Source organism: Coccomyxa subellipsoidea (genome assembly GCF_000258705.1).
Source record: "Coccomyxa subellipsoidea C-169, whole genome shotgun sequence".
NCBI classification, from domain to species: Eukaryota; Viridiplantae; Chlorophyta; class Trebouxiophyceae; family Coccomyxaceae; genus Coccomyxa; species Coccomyxa subellipsoidea.
Window position 1 is genome coordinate 806399 of NW_005178023.1, and position 23064 is coordinate 829462.

Below are 23064 nucleotides of genomic sequence, written 5' to 3' on the forward strand. Positions count from 1 at the left end.
GCAGTGTCCATGGGAACAAGCAAGTGCCCTGCCACAAACCTAAGCAGTCGCAGTGTACTCAAATCGCAGGGCAGTGCGCAACAGGAGCCAGGAACTTTGCAATAGGTGAAATAAGTAACCGAGGACTCGTAAAGTAGGACACAAGCTTGTGGCCAGGGGCAGCAGGATTTGTGTGGAATCTGCTGTACTGGCTGCCCACTTGAGGTAATGAAAGCTCTGTGCCATGGCGTTTGCCTCGGAAAGGTGTTTCGATAGGACTCATGGAGCGTGGACACCACTGTCCCGCTTGTGATACCCTGCTGGCTTTGGGACAGCAAAGATCATGGATGCAAAAGTGCTATTCATTGATCTGAATATGTTGCTACTTCATCGGTAGCTTTGGCCATGCCCTGGATTCCCTGAGGCTCACCAGGTTTTTTTTGTTCCTCTTACTGCCCCCAGCTTCTTCTCTAAAGGCCATCTTGTGGGGAGTGTTGAAGAGGAGCTTCGATGCCATTGTATGTAGCAATGCAAGTGGTCTTTTTACTTCAAAGCTTGAGAATTTGGTGACAAAATGGCGATTAGGGGGACCTTGGCCTGAGCTGGAATGGTAACCGAGGCAATTTCGAGAAGGTTCCTTAGTATGGCGGGGGGATGGTTTCAGTGATTTTGTTGTGATCACTCATTATTGGGGCCTATTTTAACGCTTACAGGCTGTATCACGACACTAGGAGGTGTATGACACCTATCAAAAGGCCCTGTCATGGGCAAGTGCTCCTGACAGGACCTCCAAGGCTGGATTGCCGCGTGCAGGGGTGACAAGTGGACATTTGCAGAGCATGTGACATCTCACATCCGCTCAGGTAGCCTCTTTCACGCTTCTCGCTCAAATCTTTGCCTCGACTTGCCAAGGTCAAGGCACAATGTGCTGGCATTTCGACCTCTTTTGCACATCATATTGTTCTTGCCTGATGTGTTATATCAATTACCACCATCCCTTTTTATTGGTCAGACAAAATAACCTGCACATCGAAGCTTCTAGACCTGAGCTGCCTCAGGGAGTGGAATGTGGTGGGACTTGGGTAGCTGCTCGCAACTGAAGCGAAATGTCACGTTGACAGGGAGTCCTCACTGCCGGCATGGCAGGCTTCTGTGGGATCATGCTGCAAAAGCCACTGGCTGCAGCCAAGCCAGCACATGCATGGCCAGACACACAGTGGCAGGACATGCAGAACACGAGCTTGACAGGCCCACGAGAACCGATGAGTAATCATCTAAGCGATCAGGGTGCGGCAGCCATTAAATTGGCTGGAAGCGCCACAGCAAAGCCCAAGTTCAGGATCAAGATCGGGGGGAAGCAAGTTGCTTTGCCAAAAGCAGGTGAGTACAAAGCTCCACATCTGACAATATTTGAAACGTGATATTGGCGATGATGCGCTCTTGAGTTACCTGCAAAGCTTGTATGAATTTCAACAGATTTGCTGAAATACCATGTCTTGTTGTGCAGCTACTCCTCCACCTTCTGCGCCTTTGCCAGAATTTGTGAACAAAATCGGTGAGGCAGCTCGACATGCCTTCAAATATTGGCTTGTTCAATGAGGAATTTGTCCAGTACAATATTTTCTTGCAAGGTATTGTGCATCCCACTACTTGTCAAGTCCTACTTGCAATGATGTCTGGGGCTCAGCTGTCATGCCTGCGCAGATGCGCTTGTCAAGAAGACGAAGAAGCTGCTCAAGAAGCCCCTGCAGCCTCTGCCAGAGGCCCTGCTCAGGATCCCGGAACCCTTGCCACGCAACATGGGAAGGCCTGGGACCAACGGCAACCACACGCCTGCAGCGTTGCGGCAATCCTCACCACTGCAGGCGCAGCCCAAGCCAGCATTGCAGGCACGCCATCAGGGACCTTTGGAGCAAGATGGAGGGGAACATATCCCAGCAGCAAGAGCCGCGCACGCGCCGGAGCCCAGCCAGGCAGAGCAGGCGCGCACAGACGCAGAGGCTCCGATGGACTTCCATCAGTGGTTGCTGGCCAGCAAGTTGGCCGAGGAGGGGCAAAGAGGCCCAGAGCAGGATGTGGGCAGGCCCAAGTCAGCTGCAGCACAGGAGGCAGCCGCCCCGTCAGGCTCCAGTCAGCAGCTCGGCGCTGCTGCTGCCCTGTCCCCAGAGGCGTGCGATCCTGAGCCCACCACGCCGCCTAACCAGGACCCACCTTCCCCTGCTGGAAGCTGCAACGACGTGCAGCAGGCCGTGCCTCTGGAGAAGCCCAGTGGGCCCCCAGCACTATCAGTTGGGGAGGTGGCCGAACCTACTGAGGCTGCCGGGACCTCCGCTGCAGTCCAACATGCGGCTCCCAGCATTCAGCAGCAGCAGCCTGCAGTGTCAGGCGAGGGCGCATCTGCGGAAGCTAAGGCTGGCTCCAAACCTGCGCATGCGCAGTCTGAGGGCGGCCCACAGGTCGCAGATGCGGCCGTAGCTGCCGCCCCGGCGGCAGCAGGCGGAGCCGCCGCGCAGCTCCTCGGCAAGTCGCTGCCGGCCGGCAGCGGCTCCAGGGATGACTCATCGTCATCCTCCAGCAGCTCGGATGACAGCTCATCCTCAAGCGAGTCATCCTCCTCCGACAGTGACACCTCCAGCAGCGACCACTCCAGCAGCCTGTCTGGCATGCCCCTGCTGCCGGGTGGGCCCAAGAGGAGCAGCCCCAGCAAGGACTCCCTCTCTGGGGGCAAGCGCGCCGCCCAGGAGGTCTGCGGGCCGTCTCCAAAGCGCCAAAAGCCTGCTCCTGCAGGTGGGCTGCCGTTTCATTGAAGGATCTGTTGATTGCAGTGAGACCCCCTTTGCAGTACAGGTCCTCTGATTACATTGAACGAGAGGACTCCTGTGTTCGCATCTCAGCCGCATTGCATGAATGACTTCATGCATAAATGTCCACCTGCATGTCCAGATTCTGACAGTTCTGAGTTGCATCACAGGTGAAGTGGCCATGGATCGGCTCGACAGTGTGAGAGAGGATGGCGAGATCAAGGGAGAGAGAGGTCTTCAGGACGCGCTCGAAGCGCGGGAGCGGGAAAGGTGAGCTTTGCATCACATTGCACATGCTGTATTATGAGCGCAGACATCCAAAGTGTGCACAGAGGATTCTCACTAGGTGCATGTGAGTGTCCATCAGCTAACATTGGGAAAATTGCATTGCAAGGGGATCCAGGCGTACACCGGAGGCAGAGTTGCGTTATCCCCGGGGGTCAAGCAGGGACGGCAGGGATCGACAGAGGCCTCACGCCCAGGACAGTGAGAGGAGGCGAGACGATGAGGATCACCGGCTCCGACGGTGGGTCATCCTTTCAGATCATGGATGAGGCAGTTTCCGCTGCTTTGTGGGCTGACACTGTGGTATGTTGCATGCTCAGCAATTTGGCGAGAGCATGCAATAAGTATGTGCTCTCTCCTTCTAAGAAAGTGTTAAAGGTTCTTTTGTTCGTTTGTGCAGGCGCAGTGATGAGTACTACAAGATGCACAACTGGAAGTACTCCAGCAGGTGGGCACACAGCGCTTATCAACAAGCTGCAGTTCTGCTGATATGACTCCGTAACTACAAAGCCAAACATCAGGTGATGAGCACTCGTGTGATTTGCTCCCATGCAGGCAGCGAAGCAAGGAGCGGACTGATGGAAGGCAGGCCGAGGACAATTGCCGCCGGCGAGACAGGACGTTGGATCGGGGGCTCTCCATCGAGGAGGAGCGCCGTCAGAGGGGCATCGAGCGGGAAAGGGAGAGGCAAAGAGAGAAGGAGAGGCAGGAAGAACGCCGCCGGAGGGAAGTCAGGCAGCGCGGCAGCGGTTGCCAGTCATACGATTACAGCCGCCGCAGCCGCAGCCGGGATCGCAGCGCCAGCCGCCGGGCCCCGGCCCGCACGCGCACGCGCAGCCAAAGCCGCGCCGCGGACGAGCGCCGGCGCGAGCGGGACCGTTCGCGCACCGGGCGGCGCACGCGCAGGTGCGTGAAGTCATTCCTCCTGTCAGCATTTTCTCGTGCGCTCGTCCTGGTGCTTCAAGCACAGGTCCATATTGTAAAGAGCTGTACATGTGGCGCACTGCTGCCATGCACGGGCTGCGTGTTGAAAATTTTCAACTTATCCCATGGGCAGAGGGCAGACAACGCGGGTTTATCTTTGTCGCGGTGCTGGAAAACTCTCCTCTGTTAAGACATGTTGCAAAAGCCCGGACTGAGACGAGGACTGATGGGTGATTGTGGTGCGCTGCAGCCCTTCACGCGAAAGGCCTCGCCAGAGCGAGCGCCGCAGCCGCGATACCTCTCAAGAGCGCAGGCGAGACAGGCAGTCAGCTGAACAGGAGAGGACTGGTCGCAGAAGCTCTCCGGCCGCGCCCTCTCAAGCTCGCAAGCCAGAGCCGGCTGCCCCGTCTGAGGCCATGGCGCCAGCCTCCGGCCCAAATGCAGACAAGGCTGCTGGCTTCGTGCAGCAAGCCTCGGCTGCACTGCCCCCGGTCAGTACCCCCGTCATCCGAGTTACATTCAGCCATTGTTGCACAAGCAAACGGTACTGAGCAATGCAAACCGGAGCTGATTGTCAAGTTGTCCTGTAGGAAGCTCCACCTCTGCCGGTGGACAAGCCTGCGGTGGCGCCAAAGACTGGCAATGCTCCTCTTGAAACGCCGTCTCATGCCGCACCCGCCACAATCAGCTCCCACCAGGCACAACTGTCAGAGTACGCCTTTTACCATTGTATCTCCTGACAGGGCCTCCGTACAAGGGTTTGGTTTTGTGTTAGCATGCTTCCATTCCTCATCAGTACATGCAGAATACGTGCTGATGGTGCATTCTGCCATTGCAGGCGCAAGCCGGCAAGCAGACAGAAAGGTCAGGCATCAACTCCTGCAGCGACCGCCGTCGCGGCAGGCACAGATCCATCCAGCGACCTGTCAGGTGCCATATTGTCCCATGCACACAACACCTCTGGTCACCCACTATGACCATGTCGAAGGCGAGCACATGGATGGACAGAAGGTGCTGATGATGTGTGGTGGATGCATGGAACAGATGCTGCGCGGGCGTTTGCGCTGGCATTGAGGGCCAGCATTGAGAGCCAGGCGCAGGAGGGCGGCGAGTCCTCTGCCGACCTGCGCAAGCAGGTTGCCTCCAGGAAACGCCTGGCCAAGATGTTCGTGGTGAGCGGGCCCAGCCTGTGCACTCGCTACTACACTGAAGGAGATCATCAGTTTGTATCATATACATTGCAAGTTTGAAGGATACATCCTGCTTCTTGTCAGCAGAGTGGCCAGCTGTCCCCTTGCATGGATGAAGTCAGTCAAGAACCCCGTCGTTCCCTTGCAAGTGCGCACTTGTATAGCTGGTCAGACTGTCACATGCAACAACTTAAAAAATGTGTTAGGGGTTATTGGAGGTATATTGATGAATGCACCCACCTTTAAGTGGCTATCAATGTGGCACAGGAAAAGGGGCTGGAGTACGAGAGGCAGCTGGAGGCGCTGGTGGCGGCCGGCGCAGAGCCAGAGGAATGCGCGCGGCAGCTGAGGGATATGTGCAGCGCCACCACGGAGGGCGTCATCCTGACGCTCAAGGCGCAGGTGCACTTCCTGCGCTGGGCGGCCCTCGGGGAGCGCATGATCTCACAGGGCCGCGGCGCCGAGTGGGCCGCCGCTGTGCAGGACTCCGCCGCGCTCGCCGCCAAGGGCGTGCAGGTGCACACTGCCCTCTCATGACACCCTGGAAATGCAGGACACAAATGCGGAAAAGAGTAGCTGTTCTCCGGGCCCACGTGCACCCTTTTTCAAGGGGAGCTATATCTAACCCATCCAAGTGTTTTAGAAGTGAAAAATGTGATCAGGAAGGCCGGTGGTGGAGAGTGACGCGTAGTCTTGACCTTGATATTAGATGTAGATTCCCATGCCCTGTCCCACACGATAGATTCTTAATGCTGTCTTTCGATAATGGAGGTGGTCTTGGCTCTTGATGATGCCCATGTGCAGGGCTACCTGTGGTTATTAGGTTGAGCACCCCGATAAGATGCTTGGTTTTTATCGTCAAGGTGATGCTTACAGTTCTCTACATGGGTGCAGCCGAAGCACGTGCTGGCGAATGAGTATCAGGCGTTTGTGGGGGAGCTGCAGCAGCGCGACGCCAAGCAGCTGTACGCGGTTGTCAAGGCCCGCTTCCAGAGAGCCGCCGCCATCAACCCCTCTGAAAAAGCTCTCCTCTCCAAGGGCCTCCAATTCATCGAGCTGGCCAGGTACAGAGCACCCTTACACTTTGGATCTATCACAACAAAGACTTCCCTATCAACAGTACTAATTTTTGTTGTTGCCATCCTTCAGAAGTGAGAGGCTTGACGGTAGTACGCATGCACAGGGTGCTGTCTGTCCTCCTGTTTGACAGTCTGGCAACAAGTGGGTCAGATAATTCCTTCTGCATGCGTACTATTGCTTTTAGTTTGCATCTGCATGTTAGTTTACTCAAGTCATGGCCCAGGTGGTTATTTGGGACACATGTTTGCTGAGTATTGAGTTTCTGGAGTTCTGCATGTCTGCAGCTGCGCCTGCCACAAGCTGGTCACCTGCCCATGTGGCGTTTCCCGGGGTGGGAAAGTCAAATCTTTGGCTTTTCCAATGACTTCTAATGATTTTCCCTGGGCTCTCTGGCGCAGGCTGTTTGCGATGCGGCTTGAGATGGTCGCCGCGGTGCGCACCAATGCGTTCCAGGCGCCCTCCCTCAAGCAGCACGAAGCCGGCCTGCGATCCGTTGAGGATGCCCACCGCCAGGCGCAGCGCCACGCGCGCCAGCACCCCCCGCCGCAGCCCCAGCTGCAGCAGCGGGGGGCCCTCCGGGGGCAGCAGCCGTCCCCGAGGGCGTTCCCAGGCGCCGCCGCGGCAGCTGCCGGGAAGCCGCCGGCAGACGCGGGCGAGAGCTTCCAGCGACCCTCCCCCGGCGACTCCAACAACTCCGAGACCACCGCGTCCACGCCCCCCACGGTGAGTGGGCTGTACTCTGCGACATCTGCTCCAAATTTTCTTCCATTGAACACACGTTGTAAGGTAAATGCTGTAACCTCCTCTTCGGCTTGTCGGCAATCTCGGAAGAAACCATGTCTTCTATTCTGTGCCTGTCGAGGGCCAATCCGAGTGCGGCGCGGGCCCCTTGTCAGCGCGCTTGACATATACAGCTGCAAGAGAAGAGCTCTCGGTGGAGAAGGAAGGCCTGGCCCATGTGCCCACAAATCCGTGCAAGAACGCTTGCCGTCCCAATGCAACACTTGAGCATGGCAGTGGGTGATGTTGGACCTTTCTGTATGCACATGGGTGCACTTGGCCAGGGCTGCCGGTCCTTGTAAGTCATCGTTCATGTCATTGCTGACTTTCCCCACCGCTGGCTTAGCCCTGTCCTGCTCACAGGCGCAGGGGCTGCAGCAGTACATGGCGGCTGCTGTGCCGGCGGGCGCGCCCGGGCTGCCTCCACTGCAGGCCGGCGCGAAGGGCGACGCGAGCGCCTACGTCATCCCCCAGCACCTGGCGCGCTCGCAGGACGTCCTCCTCAACAGCCATCGACGTGCGTCTCACATCCCTTCCCATTGCCTAGCCATGCGTGGCTCTCGACCTTGCTCGTGTTTCTGTGCCACGTCCTTCCCATTCTGTCAAACTTGCATGGCGCTCAGACTTGGCCTTGGTTAAAAAGCATGTTGTTTAGTGGTAAGACAACAGCATGACCATCAACTCGCTGCACATGCACAAAATCGAAACATCTGATTGCAGGGAATCATACTTTGCTTCTCCCAACTTCCTGCATTTGAGTGCTGCTGGTATCCCCTTGTGCATCCCTATCTGCATATCAGCCTTCAGCATATAGGGCTACCTGTATTCTAGGCTCCATCCAAACAGGCATTGAATTTCCCACCCACCTTTGCATGCAGGCTTTATGACGGCGCACGAGCTGGGGGCGTCGAGGGAGATCCAGCTGATGCTGCTGACGATGATGGAGGATGACAACGCCGTGACGGCGCGCGCGGCCGCGCTTGTGTCGGCCATGGGACTGGACGCGGCTCTGATGGATGTCATGGCTGTGCCCACTCTGGGGCGACAGTGCGTTGAGGGCCTGCGCGCTCTGCGCGACTCCCTCGGCCTCACCCCTGCGCAGGGCGCCGCCTAGGGGGCTGCAAATACCTTATGGCGTGCACAGGAGGCCTCACGCGGCTTCATCCCTGCGCAGGGCGCGGCCTAGGGGGCTGCGCCCTATGGCATGCGCAGGAGGCCTCACGTGGCCCCACTTCTATTCAAGGCGCAGCCTAGGGGGCTCTAAATATTCCATGGCATGCGGAGGATGTCTCAAAGGCACTCCCTTGGCCTCACCCTTGCGCAAGGCGCCGCCTAGGGGGCTGCAGATTCCCTGTGGGACGAGCACAATTTCCTGAAAGGTGTGCGCTAAGACCGAGCCAGAGCCAAGGAGCTGTGGAATAGGAATAGGTGTAGCAGGGATGGCATATCTCTGGTTGAGACAATTTTATCAAGAAAAGGGTCTGGGAGTTTGGGTGGGCGCTGTGAATCAATGGGACTGTTGGTTGCGTGGTGAGAGACTGGTTGTTGAGTAGCTAAAGCGTGATAGGTAGATACACCAAAAGCCTGGCCGATGCGGGTTCCAGGATCAATGCGTACCAGAATACAAAGAGGGGTTTTGAACATCCAGAGGGAATGGCGAGCTGTGATCGCTTGCTGAGTTTCAGCTAGTTGGACTGTCAGCTCTGAGGCTCCCCTGTGAGTTTGCAGCCGTCCCAAGGGGCTGCAAAGTCACACATCAAAAGCTATCGCAGGTTAGAGAGGCTCAAAGTTGTGCATAATTACTGCTCTTATATGGCTAGCTAAGCAAGTGTCAGTCAAGGTGCACCTAAGTAGCTACAAATATGTGTGACATGTTCAGCAGTGAAGGAGAATTTGAGCAGCGGCATATACTGACATTCCTTGTCAGGAGCATTGTTCAATTTTCTGCTTTCAGCTCATCTTGCAAGCAGGCATTAAGGCTTAAATTTGTTCGGGCACTCCTGTACTGAGAGGAGCTCCTGCCCAAACTTTTTTGTCGATTTCGTATCAAGATTGCTGGCATAAGCACGCATGCAAGAAGAAACAAATTTCTTCAGGAATGCTCTCTGCATGAATGCGCATAAATGAGGTATTGCTTGCCTGCTGTAGAACTCAGTTGCACGTGAACAAGTGGCAAGTATATACGGGCACAAGGGATAGGTGCAATTGGCATTGATGATATCAGTGTAAATCGGGATGGGACAGATAATGGGCAGTATAAGATGGAAGCCTTCTGAAAGCTACTGGCTGTATTTTTTTTTACGTCAAGCACTGCTTTCACAAGATACAGGCACCACTATGAGATTGTTCAATGCATGCCTGCTTATGCATCCATAACGATTGACAGCGGACATACAGGGCCCCTGGGAAACTTATGGTGCATGGGATGCAAACACACAGTTGCGAGCAAGGCAACTGATCGCACTGGATTCGTGCATCACAGCGTCACAGGTACCAGAAAATTACATGCTGGCTTTTTAGTACAGCTTGGACAGCCAGAAAGATGGCTCCTTGTGAACTACAATGCTACTTCTAATGCGAGCCTGACATGTACATTGTATGAGGAAACGAGGCGCATTCTGTGCCAGCTGCCGACCTCAATCTTTCATACCGCCAATATTGTGAACAGACAGACAATGTGATACCACCTGACACACAAATGCTTTGACAATAAGCACAAGATTTAATTCTGGCAACGGCATGGGCTGCAGTGCATCAGCCAAACTGGCCGATCCTCTGCGAGGTCTGTGGATGGGGCACCAGGAACTCCAGCACCCAATTCAAAGCTCCTCGCCTTGGCTCCTCTGCTGCGCACAGACCACCATTACCATCAGCGGGCAAAACGCACGCCAATCACAACCATTTATAATGGTGTACTACTTTGCGCTTGCTGCTGTACAAGGGCAGGTGCAACGCGGCAAACCTGTGAATCTCCAATTTGGGGTGCTGCACAAAGTGACAGTGAACATCAGGAGTGTGGTCCTCGAGCAAGCAGGTGCCCCAGCAATGCAGGCATTCTCGAAGATGCACATCCTTCACATCAGCAGCTAGCGCACAAACTAAAACAATTAAGGTAAAACAAAATTTGCTTAAATAACACACCCTTGGGAGCACGCAGGGGTCGCCGGAGAGGCTGCGCCGGCGTCGAGGGCGCCGACTCCGTAAACAGCTGCCGTCGGCCGCCGCACGCGGCCGCGGCTTCTGCGGGCTCCGAAGCAGCTGCCTGCGGCTGCGGGGCGGCTGCCACGAAGGTGGAACGCGAGACCGCCAGCTCCAGCCTCTGCTGCGCAGCTTCCAGGCGGCTGCGCAGCTCCGCGTTCTCGGTGCCCAGCTCCCTGCTCTCCTCCTGCACACCACAACAACATGCATACTCGAACGCGGCGGTGTTAAGTTGGGCTGTTGCAACACTCAAGTGAGCAATCATGTTGGACATGCCAGCCGTTGCGGCATCAAGTTGATATACTCTTGCATGTTGGGGCTTCCTTGTTCCTGATACAGTACAGTATCCTGCATTTGCCGACGACAGAAACTGGTCGTGTTTCCCTTTCAATACTGCAGACATCTCGCTCAACCCAGCTTTCTAATTGTGAAATATCAGGGCAGAAGGCCACATAAACATTTGACAGATGACCAGCATTGCCATTCAGGCTGCATACTTGCAAGCTGCTTGATAGACATGGGGGAAAGCAGGGATCATGGCAGCAGCCCACCTCCTTGGCATGCAGGCTGGAGAGCAGAGAGCGCTGCTGCGACTCCAGCGTCGCTAGCATGGCGTGAATGTTTGACAAGGCCGCGCGCTCCTGCACGATCAGCTCCGCAGCATTCCCCGCCACACCGCCTGCTCATAGCAAACCACGCCGATCATTAACCGCGAGACTACTGACGCCCTCTCCTCAGTCCAGTGCGCCTTCTTGCAGCTGCAGGCAGCTCTGATACACTCCCTGCACACATTTCAATTTGGGCACTCCCAATGCCTGGCCTGGAGGTGAGTCTCTGCTTGATGAAAGACCGACAAGACCTAATGCCTGTCCCTTGCGGAAAGAGGAGAAATTATTACCTTGGTAGACAAGCGGTGGCAGCAGGTGGCAGAGAGCAGCGGAGAGCGGCTCATCAGAGAGACCGTCTTCAGATGCGTGCGCATCCAGCGCTTCCTGAGCCATCCGCACACTGGGCGCAACCTGTGGGATAGGGAAAAGCATATCATGCACGTGTGTCCAACCACCATATAAGGTGTGACCCCCCACAGTGAGAAGATGCAGAGAGCCCCCCCCAAACATGTGGCCTTATTTGGCAAACACGCCATTGCAATCCTACATCCCACTGGACCCTAAGGTGCCACTTGCATGGCAGCTGGTGAGGGCCCCCCCTGTTCAAAGGCTACCGTGTTCTGGAAGCAGGGGGCGTTGCAGCCAGCAAATGCAGCAGAGGCACACACCATTGAAGGAGCGTCATCGAGCAGTGCGCTGCGCTGCCTGGGGGTGGCAGGGGCGGCAGCGGCGGTCTTGGATGGGGAGGCGGCTGATGTGGCGGTGGTCTGCGTTGAGGCGTCCTTGGGTGGCTGCTCCGCGCGCAGCCGCTCGCCCAGCACCGCCTTCCTGAGCTTCACGTGCAGGCTGCGCTTCTCCTCCTGCGTGTCTCAGCAGCAGCCGCCGTCAGGCATTATATGTACCATGAGTCCCAGCAAACATCCTGCAGTAGCCTGTTCATGTGGCGCAATATGCTGCCGCACGGCAACTCCTAAAGACTGAAAGCCACGAATCAATCAACAGCTTTGTCCTGCAGTGCCTTGGGGCGAACTGAGCAATATAGTAAAGCTAATGCCGGCTTTGAGGTGGTAGCTAAGCAGGCGATTAGTGAAGCTACAGAGCACACGTTGCATCAGTTGTGCGGAGGCGGGCGGGAGTGCAGGGTGAGGCAGGGCGCACCTGGAGGGTATCAATGATGGACTGGAGGCTGCCGCGCTCGAGCTGCGCAGACTGCGCGGCCGACTGCGCGCGGCGCGCGGCATGCGCCTGCTGGGCGGCCTCCTTCTCGGCGCGCAGTTCGTTGCTCCTAGCGCGCAGCAGCCGCTCTTCCAACTCCACCACCTCAGCCGCCAGCCTCTGCGCGCATTCCCACCCATGTCAGCCGTCAGAGGATATCTTCATTCATCTGTGCACAACCACGGTCAAAGTGTCATGTACGGTAATGCAGGTTTGGTAAACAAAGTGCATGGCCAATGTAGAATTGCTCTGTGGGTACCGTGTGTCCTCTCTCATGGGTGGGCAAGGACCTCAATCACCGCTGCGCCCCGACTTAGGGGACGCAGCAGCCGCGCATCACCGACAATAGGCTTTGGGCAACATCGAGGCATCAAGAAAGCTTCTGTGCTTTTGTTCTAAAGTGTTGGTATGAAGACCTTTGGAGAGACCTCTTTTACCACGCTGGTGTGGCTACTAGATCGTGCGCATGGTGCATGCAAATGCCAAATTTTACTGTCAAGAGTAAGGGCGCGCCTCAAGGCGCTGGGAGGAGTCGGCTGCGGAGGATCGCGCGGCGTCGCGTTCGGCCGCGATGGCCGCCAGCGCCATTCGCTGCGCGTCAACCTCCGCCCTCAGCTGCTCCACCTGCTTCCCCAGCGCGCCCACCTGGCCCGCCTGCACAACCGCATCGAAAACATTCATTACACGCGTTGCCTGCCAAGAGGCAAGGTGCGTCCTGCAGGCGACTCGCAAGTAAAGGCTGCCACAATCCTACCCCTTGATGGACTCGCCAGATCAAAGCAAGACCTAATCAATCGAGGGCTTTGTATTTATACCGGCCCCCGCCACCCGGGGCCATTGACAACATGGTCGGTCATGATCGCCCAAATAGCGCAGGAAAATCCTCTGACAGATTCGTTCAAATCACCAGTCTGCCTCTAAAATTTACTGTGGGAACAGACGTGCCCATGCTGACAGCCAACCCCAAAATGCTCTCCATTAGCACCGTCTCAACCTCATTATTGCCTCTGCGAGGAATGTACGTATGGCTCTTTTCCGGGAGCTTGCAGGTCATTCAAACGTCTTTCCCGGCTCAGAAGCCGTCAGGTGACCTACATTCCTCTTGGCACAGCATACCAACTACAAAGATGCATGGGATTCAATGTTCTTGCATTGATAGCGGCGCTCAGCTGCAGAGAATAGGCCACGCCAGGTATTCTCTTCAGTTGAGAACACCAGGCCTATTCTATACTCTTCAGTTGAACATGGCCAGCAGTGCTAAGGCATCGAGAGCATTGAAGGCTGCCCGAACCTGCCAGCCACAAGCATACCAACAACTCTGATGCAAAGGTGTCTATCTTGGTTAGGTCATGCCAGGTCATTTCTGTGATGGCGCCGCCAAGGATACTGCAGCATTGAGGCTGAGACAAATCCTGAAGGCGGCCGCACCTGGCGATTGAAGTCGTCCGCAATTTTCTGGTTTTCGTCCTCGAGGCTCTCGGTGACCTTGCGCTGGCCGGCCATGCCGCGCAGCATCTCGTACTTTTCACGCGTCAGCTCGTCTATGTGCTGCTGCAGCGCAGCAAACCTGCATGCCCAAGCCAGGCCTGTTACTTAACCATATCTGCCAGGCATGCTGTAACAAGGGTGCGCCATGCGCCCGTAGAGGGCATTGGGGGACAGATACTGAAGCAATCAGGGGACAGATCTTCAAGCAGGCATTGCTCAAAGGCTTTGTTCTGGGCTCTTTTTGCTTTGCTTTGCAGAGGCACAGGGTGGGCACAAAAGCTTCGGCCCTTCTCGATTGAGCGATTGATGCTTGATGGTGATTGTGCAGGCCAGATTATCAACGAGCAGAACTGCCTGATTCCAAAGGAACAGGAATTTAGGTACACACCTGGCGCGCCCGCCGTCGTTGCTCCCCGGCCCAACGCTGCGCGGCTCCCCGGAGGACGGCGGCGGAGACGGCCTCGCCCAGGGGTCAAACCCTGAGGTCCCCCCGTTCGCCCTGGGGGCACTCGCGGGGCCGGAAACGTCTAGAGCCCCCTCGGCCAACCTGCTGCCGGTGTCTGTGTCCGCGTCTCCCGGTGCCCGCCGCCCGAGCGGCGCAATTTCGTCCGAGACGGACGCGGACGGCTGCAACTGCGGCGGTGGCGGCCCTGATGTCCTGGGCCAGGATGTGGCAGCACTGGCAGTGTGCTGCTGCCAAGCAGGCGCTGATGGTGTATGGGTGTCTGCGCTGCCTGAGGTGGCATGCTGTGGAGGCGGCGGCGGCTCCTGTGCTACCGCTGCCGCATTGCTGCCGGTGCCGCGGCTCGGGCTGAATGAGTGCGGCTTCCTCGACCCCTTGTTGTCGGACAGAACTGCGTCAAACAGGTCCGCAAAGCTGCTGCCTGCCTTGCCTGTCTGCGCAGCCTGCTTTGCTGCAGATGTCCCAGCCCCAGCGCCATAAGGACTTCCTCGATCCCCGAGCCAGCCTCCTTCCCCGGGTTTCAAGCCGCCATTGGAATGGTTTCCGTTGCTATCCGCCTTTTCATTGCCGCCTGGGCTCCTCCCGATGTAGCCGTCTGACAGTGCGGAGTACCCATTTGAACTGCTGGGCCCTTGCAGGGGCCGCAGCCGCGGTGAAGCTGGCGCGGCAGCTTCCGAGGTCCTGCCAGACGGCGCGGGAGAGGCGCTGTCAAGCCTGTTCAGACCCGCGCTGCGACTGACTGGCAGCACCTCCACCTGATCTGGCTCCGGCTGCCTGCCTGGCGAGGGCGTCGCTTCCTCCAGCCGCGAAGGAGACAAATAGCCGTCAGACAGCGCTGCATAGCCGTTGGCCGCGCGTATCGCAATAGACTCCGAAAGTGGCCCACTCTCTGCTGAAGCAACTGCAGTCACCATGCCAGCTGAGGCTGGCGTGTCTCCTTGGTGTTCTCTTTGCGGAGAGGCACCCTCCGCTGAGGTGGCTGAAGGCTGCAGAGCTGAGGCCCCAGGGGGAGGCGAGTCCAGCCCTGATGGGCCTGCTGGCGCGGTCTGGCCAGAACGGCTGCTGCTGGGCTGCGGTGGCGACTGCTGCGGCCGGTCTGGAGCGCGGAAGAGGCTGCCAAAGGGATCCCTTTCCAGCTGTGCACTGCTCCTCTGTACTGTTTTTTCCTGACTGTGCTCCTCTGCAGATGCAGGCTTCGCTCTTGCTTCCGCAGCTGGCAGCTCACGCAGCTGTTTGCTGTCACTGCTGCTGCTGCTGCTGCTCTGGGTGGACTCTTCTCTGCCCCGGTCTCCCTGTGGGCTGTCCTTGGTGGGTGCCGAGACTGGAGGCGGTTGGGACGCCCTGAAGTTGAACTGAGGAGGTGGCGGGGGCAACGGCAGTGGTGGCGGTGTAGGCAGGGCGCCAAACAGGAGGCCCCTTGCGGCCCGTGGAGGCCTGGTCTGCTGGAGAGTAGACGTAGAAGCTGCCGGCGCATATGCATGGCTGCCAGTGGCTGCGGCTGCTGCGGCTGAGCTGGATGTGGCAGGAGGAGCTATGCTGGCTTTCCCCAAAGCTGTGTCAGCATTCTGCTGCCCCACATCAGGGGATGAGAGGCTGAATGGGATGCTTTGGGAGCTTGCTCCTGGGCCCCGTCCAGAAGGACCCTCCTGCTGTGGTTCCTCATCTTTGCTGCCGCTCCTTTGTCGCACAGCCCTGGTGTCTGCAAGGTCTACATTGCTCTGCGGAGCAAGAGCCCCAGATCCCTGGTGCGGTGGTGGAGGTGGTTGCTTAGGCAGGGCCTTCCTGGGGCTGGGGCTGTCCGCAGCTGGGGCAATGTCAGGAGGGGCCCCCTTGGGTGCCTTGGATTTCCCCTCGGCTTTCTGCTTGCGGAAAGCCTCGAGCTGCACCACAATGAAGGCCCCTTCAAGACTAAGAACAGGCAGCCCACGCAATGTTACAAAAGAGACTTGAGACACATTTTTGCTTGCCATGTTTAGACCTTTCTGATGAAATCTATCTATACACCAGAAAGGCTTTGGAGGTCCTGTCGTATCACATAACGCAAACTTAGGAGGACAAGTGTCAAGTGCCATTGATTTCGCACCCTACAGGGACTAATCTTGAATGTCACCCACAGAAGTGAGATGTGTAAAAATTATAGAATTGTTTTGCGTACCTTTCTACGCCCTGCCTCAGCAAGATCCTTTTTATTTTGTGCCTTGCTCATCGTGCGATGGTAATTTCAAAGAGGGCATGAAGAGGCTTCACAGGAGAGCTGATCGAGCGTGCCATGCATCTTCCCAAAATGCATGGAAGTTCTCATTGTGCATTGTCAATTATTGCACATTGGATGTCCCTCCACAAGCTTCGTATGTGGACATTGCAGCAAGTGCTTAGTCATTCTAGGCTGCCTTTCCTTGGAAAATGCATTCCAACACACTTTATGTGACGATCACGAAGGCAAATTAACAAATACGTCACCGTAGTTTTATTGTGATCTACCAATATTATCAGTGTCCCGAGAAAGTGTTTTTACTCCTGCACGTCATGGGACAAACAGAAGATGAAGTTGTTGATGCCCACAGCATTGATGCCTCCAACAGCAGCGATACATCCGAAGGTACAGTAAAATCAATCTGATATGCAGGATATCATTTGTTGAAGTCTATGCTGCAGATACTCGGCATGCTTTCAGAAGTGATCGCTATCCGCCTTTGGAGAATACACCCGTGAAGCAAGGCTTGCGTTGCAGACGATGATGCAGCAACGTCAGGGTATGAGCCTTTGGATACCGAGGAAAATCCAAATGATCCTCAGCATTCTCACGAAGGTGTGTGTCTACGTCACACGACAGTTACAGAGCGCTTGCTTCTTCTGCCTCAATTGCAGTATGAATTAAACACCATTGACGAAGCAGCTTATCTTTGTGATTGCAATTGTGTGAAGGAAATGGAAAAGCCAACGGCATCGATGCACAAGTGCCTCAATCAGGTTTGGATAATAGGACAGCCGCTCACCTAGCCAGGTTGGCTCAAGAGGCCCGGGGCGTAACATGCGCCGATACACCTGCAGAGCCAGGTGAAAGACTGAATTCAATCACGCAAGTCACCATGCCGATGACGATAATGATGTCCTGAGGTGGCTCGCATGAAATCGCAGCAAATTTGCTGCATGATGTGATCTCCTATGGACGACTACTTGTTGACGCCATTGCAGGAAGCACGGCGTCACCAGTGGATGTGGCCACACTGGCAGCAACAGCTAGAGCATTGAGCAATGGTTGCCAGCCAGTGGACTTTGCTGGATGGGGCACTCCAACAATCAGCGATGGTGCAGCTGTAAGGGAGGACAGAAACAGTTCTGCTTCAAGCTTAGGCCATTGTCAGCAACAGCACAGCAGAGCACAGTCCCTGCCCAAGGTATTCCCTGGCCATGGTTCGGCTTAATGACATTTGAATGATACTGTACACATGTCAAATTTGCTGAGTCTCGGTCAATGAGCATGCGCTTGCCACCGTCTGATTTTTATGTGGGGCTGAGAAGCATTATGGCAATGGCTGCCAGGTTGTTGTGACATCATCAACTGGCACCAGCAGTGGAGACACTTCAATGGATATCACTGAGGAGAAGCGAACAGCAATTCTGGGCGCTATGAAGAACTTCAGTATTGATTACATGCCAAAGTGGGCAGCAGTCGTCCCAGAAGAGACATGGGTTGGGGTGCTGAAGGACAGCCATGGCACTGCTAATGGGGATGCTTCAGAAAATGGGCAATCCTAGCAAAATAATTGATTCTTGCTGAAAATGTGGACATTGGTGGCAATGACAAGATATTGAGACCTCAGCGCTACAGCAGATTTCCAGCATATACCAACTCTAAATAAATTGTCGACATCTGGTGGCTCTGCATAGTTGACAAGCAAGACGGGAATGATATATTGTAGTTGTGACAATGGCTGCAGATTCGCAAGATTTATTGGCTTCACATAGTACTCAACCTCCAATTGGAAAATTGGGGATTGTGGTGCCCGAGGAGCTGTCTGCACCACCAGAGGCTGCAGTGGAGGCACCTGCAAACCACCAGCTGCCTTGGCACCTTCCAATGGCCATTACTTCCCAATCTCTGCATGTACTGTTGCATGCACTGACATTACTAATTTGCAAAATCTGCTCAAGTCTCTACCTTATACAGCCCACAGCTGTATAAATTATCTGACCTGCTTTTGGTGCATATCCGAGCAATGCAGTGCACTGCTAGCACTGCAGATGGCAGTGTTGAAAACCCGGGTTTGAAAGGCATAAGAAACATGCGATGTGCATTGAAGAAGCTGTGCACAACTGCGCCATCATGGCTCTTCTGCCCCTTGAAGAATGTGGATTCGCGCTTAATGCCTCACCTGCTACTCTGTTGGCGGCTGCCGATGATGCAGTGTCTTGAGTGGACGACGCGCCCGTAGCCGCTCCTTTGCTTGTGGCAGATGCTGCCACACTCGGCAGCCGCCCGGCAGCTGCCGCCGAGCCTTCCGCTGAGCCCTTGGTGGCCGCTGCATCACAGATGCCTCCTCAGATTGTGTGCTGGTCTCCTCCAGATTTCTCCCAACATTGCATAATAATCGCAGACCAGAGCACACTGACACAGACGTGTCGACAACCAGCACGGCGTGCCTATGCCTCATGAACATGTGAGCATGTTAGGGTATGTACCTGCAGCAGAACCAGCTGCATTTTTGTTTCCCACAGCCACAGAAGTGGCCGTGCCGCCCCGTCTGCTGGCGTTCACGTTTGTCACTGCCCTGTCGGCTGCAACCGTCGTCGCCGCTGCAAGAAAAGAAACAGCAATGTTCGGTCACTGAATGATTTCTTTATTGCATGTATACAATCCCCATTGCAAAAAGCCAAATGCGTAGCATGCCAAGAGAGAGGATGCTCCTCGCCCACCGGGCTGATCACCACCATCACCTTGTCTAGGAAGGTGACTGTTGTGCGCAGTGCAACATTCCTTCACGCATGCATTCCCATACATGAGAGAGCACCCGTTACCTGAGCTGGCAGCCTGCTCTGCAGCAGCGCCTGAACTGGCGCCTTGAGTGCCGGCTGCATTGATCTGGGCGTCCTGGCCGCTGCCGCCTGTCACAGAAGTGAAAGGAATCTCACAGTCGTGGTGGTGACTAAATACCACCTATTTGGGGTGGCTGCAGCTTTGGGTGTTTCTCTTGCTCACTTATGTAGCAACAAAGCAAACGTGACTGCAAGACTTACAAGGCAGAGCGAGCCACCATCAGTCGCGTAGTGTGGAGAAAGGGCTGCCTCTCACATTCTTATGCAATGTGTGCCATATAAAAGACACCTCTGGCCCAGAAACACAAACGATCACATTGCATACAAATGAATCGCGGCAAATTTGTTGCACCTGTTGCGCTTGCAAAGGAGCCTCCGCCCGCCGCAGTGGAACTCACTGCGCCGTTGGCCGCTGCCGCTGCGCCTGCAAATCCACGGGCACGCATAAAACCAGCATTAAGCATTGGAGTGACTTGTAAGATGGAGCATTGAGCTCTGAGGATTGGCAGAGGTAACGAAATCGATGTGATCTGGGGTGGTCATGGCTTAAGGGCATGGGTCCATATGGTAAGGAGCCGACCTGCAGCAGAACTCTTGGAAACTGTGGCGCTGGTAGAGGCATCTTTCTTGGCAGCTGCCGCTGCTTCGTCTGCGCAGGAGATTACAAATTGATCAATGCCTGTGCCATTTGACTGGCAAGAAACCATATAAATTGACAGCAGCCCTACTGCCTGTGCTTCTCTTGAATTATCAGAAGGGATAGGATTGTGGCAGCCTTTAATTGCAGCTTGTCCGCAGGGCGCACCTTGCCTCTTGGCAGAAAAGTGCGTAGTACAATCTCAAAGTACCAGAAGGAGGTGGGCGTTGTATGCTTACTCACCTGTGACGGCCTTGCTGCCACCCTCAAGGGGACCGGCACCATTGACTGACGCCTTCTGGCTTGTGGACGCAGCAGCGGTGATGTCACCGGCTGCCGCTGACGAGGCGCCAGACAAACCGGCAGCCACAGCTGCAGCACAATCTCACACTCAATTTTGTGACATCGGCTTAGAAACAGCATGCCATCCGTCTGTTAGGGGACGCCCTTGTGAACACCATTATATTCTGATCCAGCAGCACAGTGCAGCCTGCTTCACTTGTGGTGCAAGGGGAAGGTTCAGAGGTGACGGACTGACCTGCAGTAGCTGCAGACTCTCCAGCAGCTGCGGCCTGTGCACTGGCTACACCCGCATCGCCTTGCAGGGCAGCTATCCCACACACAGACAAGGCCGTCAGCAGTGCCCACCAGCATATACGCAGAGCAAGCGAAGATGCAATTTTTGGTGAGATTGAGCCCCGTGCAATCTTCCTCGTGGAAATGTGTCGACATACCTGCAGCAGCGGCGGCTGTGTGGCTTGCTGCGGCAGCAGCAGCAACTGCTGCAGATGTGGCTGTGCCGTTGAAGGCAGCCTCGGCTGCACAGGGCAAGGACAGTGTTCACAGCCTCAATCATTGCAAGGAAGTTCTCATTGATTAAACACAACATTACTTTTTAGCATGGACATTTCTGGGTGTGGAGAAGCAAACCTGCAGCTTGTGCGGCCCCGCTTGCAGCTGCCGCCTTGATAGCTGCAGAGATAGCTCCATCCGTGCCTGATCAAGCACAGAGATATTCATCTACAAGAGTTGCGATCTATTCACGCAAACCCAAACAAGAACCTTTCTTCTTGGGATGCGACTAAAAACAAAGCGTTTTCAGGAGGACCGAACTAATTGCTGTAGCTGCAGCACTTGCCGCAGCAGCTGCTCTCCCTGCTGCCAGAGCAGCGGCAGTGCCAGCGTTGGAAGCGCCTGATGCGGTGGGCGAATTGGTCAGGCTGGAGAGGGCCTGAGAAGGAGAGACGGCCGAGGCCGTTGATGTGTTCGCAACCGACTGGTGCAGCAGCCTGCCCTGGCGAGGCGACCACGTATCTGCGCGAATATATTTGCTGATCAAATCTTTGACCTAATTGACTGAGTTGCATCCGACAAAAGAGGTGGAGTCGGATTGCATAGTTCAACATGTGCTCGGTTCGTTGTCTCGCACCTTCACCATAAGCACGACCTGAGGCTGTCCCCGCCAGGCTCACCATCATGCATATCACGGCGAACAATTGCACATCCTTCATTCTCAAGTGGTCGCAGCAAGTCTTCTAGCAGTGAAAATCGAACCCAGGAGACGTCCTGAAGTCGTGAGCTTGCCTGTTATTACCGATCCAATTATATGCTTCTCATCAGGTGGTTTTGATCGCGATCAGCTGCTTTTGTGGGCTTGATCTCTTGGTCACGGCAAAGTGTGGGTCGCACTTCTTGGATGTTCCAACGGATCTGTCTGGTGGCTTCCTGCGAGAGGGAAGCTGGGTCCGTAGACTTGTTCATTGACCGATCTTCCCCAATGTTGTGATCAGAAGTCAATGAAAGATATTTGATCGAATAAATCAATTTACTGCTGATATGACTTGCATGCATCAAGATCGCGTTCGAAGCTGAAACTGGAACTATGATCTAAACGTTAAGCAGGTCCCAAAAACAAATTCAGCCTCCGCGTCATTTCGGAGATAGCAATATACACATTAATTAGTTTATAGCATAATTGGTAAGATTAATCTGGCGTGGGCTTAATTCATCTTCTCGGTGTTGACATAAGTTATACTGCATGCTGTGCCTGCTTCGGTGTCTCGTACACGCTGGGCAGTCCTATGCATGTCCTATGTTCATAAATGAGCAACCGATATATCGAAGGAGCGATTCTGCAATGCTGTAAGCCTTCCCGAGGCGAGATTTCTTCTCGACCTGTGCAGGGACCAAGACACAGAGATCCCTTCTGAGAGGGAGTGGACATTACTGAAATGGCACCCGCAGTACTTTGTTGCAGACTGAGGAGAACAAGTACAGGGCATAAAGCAGCATGAGAGCTTTCTTCGCTCAGCTCAAATCGACCAGCGCAAGTGAGGCGCCGAGCCTATCAGCACGGAGAGCAAGCGATGACATCAAGGCTGCTGCACAGAATTTGAGTCAGCCAGCACAGGACCTAGGAGCACCAGCTGTCTCGCAGTTGTCCACCCCTGATGCGCGCCCAGGCTCTGACACACAGGCAGAGGAGCTTGGAGCAGGCAGCGCTCGTGACATTAGCATACAGGTCCGCTGCAAGATTTCTAGCTGATTTGCACCATCCTGCAACAAGATAACAGATGAGCAAATACATGATGCTCCTTTTGCAGGGTGGGAGCGGCCTGCCAGGTACAAAGGGATGGGATCGGAAGTGGCGGGCTCTGAAGATCAATCGAAAGCCAGAGCCTGAACGCCCTCTGAAGGATGAGGAGCCTGCTGCCATGGCATCTGCTCCTAAAGATCCCCTCTACCGTCACGAGGCACTGCATGCTTCAGTGGCTGACAGGTTAGCTGATCTCTCTGGCCAAGAAGCGCTGCAATTCTTGCCCCAAGAATGCTGCCTTCTTCTGCAGGCTGAAGAGAAATTTGACGTGTTCTTGCTGTGCAGGGGTGAGGCACCTGAAGGATCTGACGAAGATGATCTGTTCGATTGGGACTCAAAGGCTAAGGAGGCTGCGGCAGGAAGGAAAAGGGACCGAGCAGCAGGGAAGGACAGGAAGACAGCTACTTCGCCTGCCAAGAAGCGAGGGAGGAAGGCTGCTCTGAGGGAGGCGCAAGGTCAGGCTTCTTGTGGTGCTGGTCAGAAAAAATCTTAGTTGACTAGCATTCCGGTAGTCTCTTATGATTAGTGTATCAATTTTATTGCTGTCCAGGTGATGAGGAGGCGCTTGCCTCAGTGCAGGCGCAGGCAGCCCCAAACTTTGCCAATGCTCCCACTGATGGTCCCAATGAGCCTCTGGTGTTGCTTTCGCCTTCAAATGACGGTATGCCGACACTCTCTTCCTGTCTTTGCTCGTCCTTCTTTCTTTGCTTGTCTTCCTTTCATTTGTTTAACTACTCTCTTGTGCTGTCAGGAGAAACAACAGTATCAGCTCGTGAAATGCTT

The 23064-nt window shown here is 55.3% G+C and overlaps 4 protein-coding genes across 4 annotated transcripts; 1 reads left to right on the top strand and 3 right to left on the bottom strand.

Moving 5' to 3' along the window:
* Positions 1–1241: 1241 nt before the first annotated feature.
* COCSUDRAFT_59632 (hypothetical protein) lies at positions 1242–8153 on the top strand (the record flags this gene model as incomplete). The annotated part of the gene is made up of 16 exons (XM_005643636.1): positions 1242–1359; positions 1684–2766; positions 2951–3050; positions 3175–3306; positions 3466–3513; positions 3621–3971; positions 4240–4480; positions 4580–4701; positions 4828–4919; positions 5034–5161; positions 5447–5695; positions 6074–6243; positions 6658–6982; positions 7122–7217; positions 7403–7556; positions 7918–8153. The coding sequence occupies 16 exons, from the start codon at positions 1242–1244 to the stop codon at positions 8151–8153; spliced, it is 3645 nt and encodes a 1214-aa protein (XP_005643693.1).
* A 1640-nt stretch (positions 8154–9793) lies between these two features.
* On the bottom strand, positions 9794–12397 carry COCSUDRAFT_67986 (hypothetical protein; the record flags this gene model as incomplete). Its single annotated transcript, XM_005643637.1, has 7 exons — positions 9794–9885; positions 10181–10424; positions 10789–10916; positions 11136–11256; positions 11514–11705; positions 12004–12180; positions 12383–12397. 7 exons carry the CDS (start codon positions 12395–12397, stop codon positions 9794–9796), a joined length of 969 nt encoding a protein of 322 aa, XP_005643694.1.
* A 158-nt stretch (positions 12398–12555) lies between these two features.
* Positions 12556–16317, bottom strand: COCSUDRAFT_67987 (hypothetical protein; the record flags this gene model as incomplete). The annotated part of the gene is made up of 4 exons (XM_005643638.1): positions 16167–16317; positions 13937–15891; positions 13489–13627; positions 12556–12714 (listed from the first exon to the last, which is right to left on the bottom strand). Exons 1-4 carry the CDS (start codon positions 16215–16217, stop codon positions 12556–12558), a joined length of 2304 nt encoding a protein of 767 aa, XP_005643695.1. The 5' UTR covers positions 16218–16317.
* Positions 16318–17983: 1666 nt separating this feature from the next.
* COCSUDRAFT_59635 (hypothetical protein) lies at positions 17984–21123 on the bottom strand (the record flags this gene model as incomplete). The annotated part of the gene is made up of 12 exons (XM_005643639.1): positions 17984–18060; positions 18388–18534; positions 18695–18808; positions 19031–19117; positions 19401–19472; positions 19629–19697; positions 19929–20057; positions 20224–20295; positions 20420–20503; positions 20616–20681; positions 20820–20979; positions 21115–21123. 12 exons carry the CDS (start codon positions 21121–21123, stop codon positions 17984–17986), a joined length of 1086 nt encoding a protein of 361 aa, XP_005643696.1.
* Positions 21124–23064: the final 1941 nt, after the last annotated feature.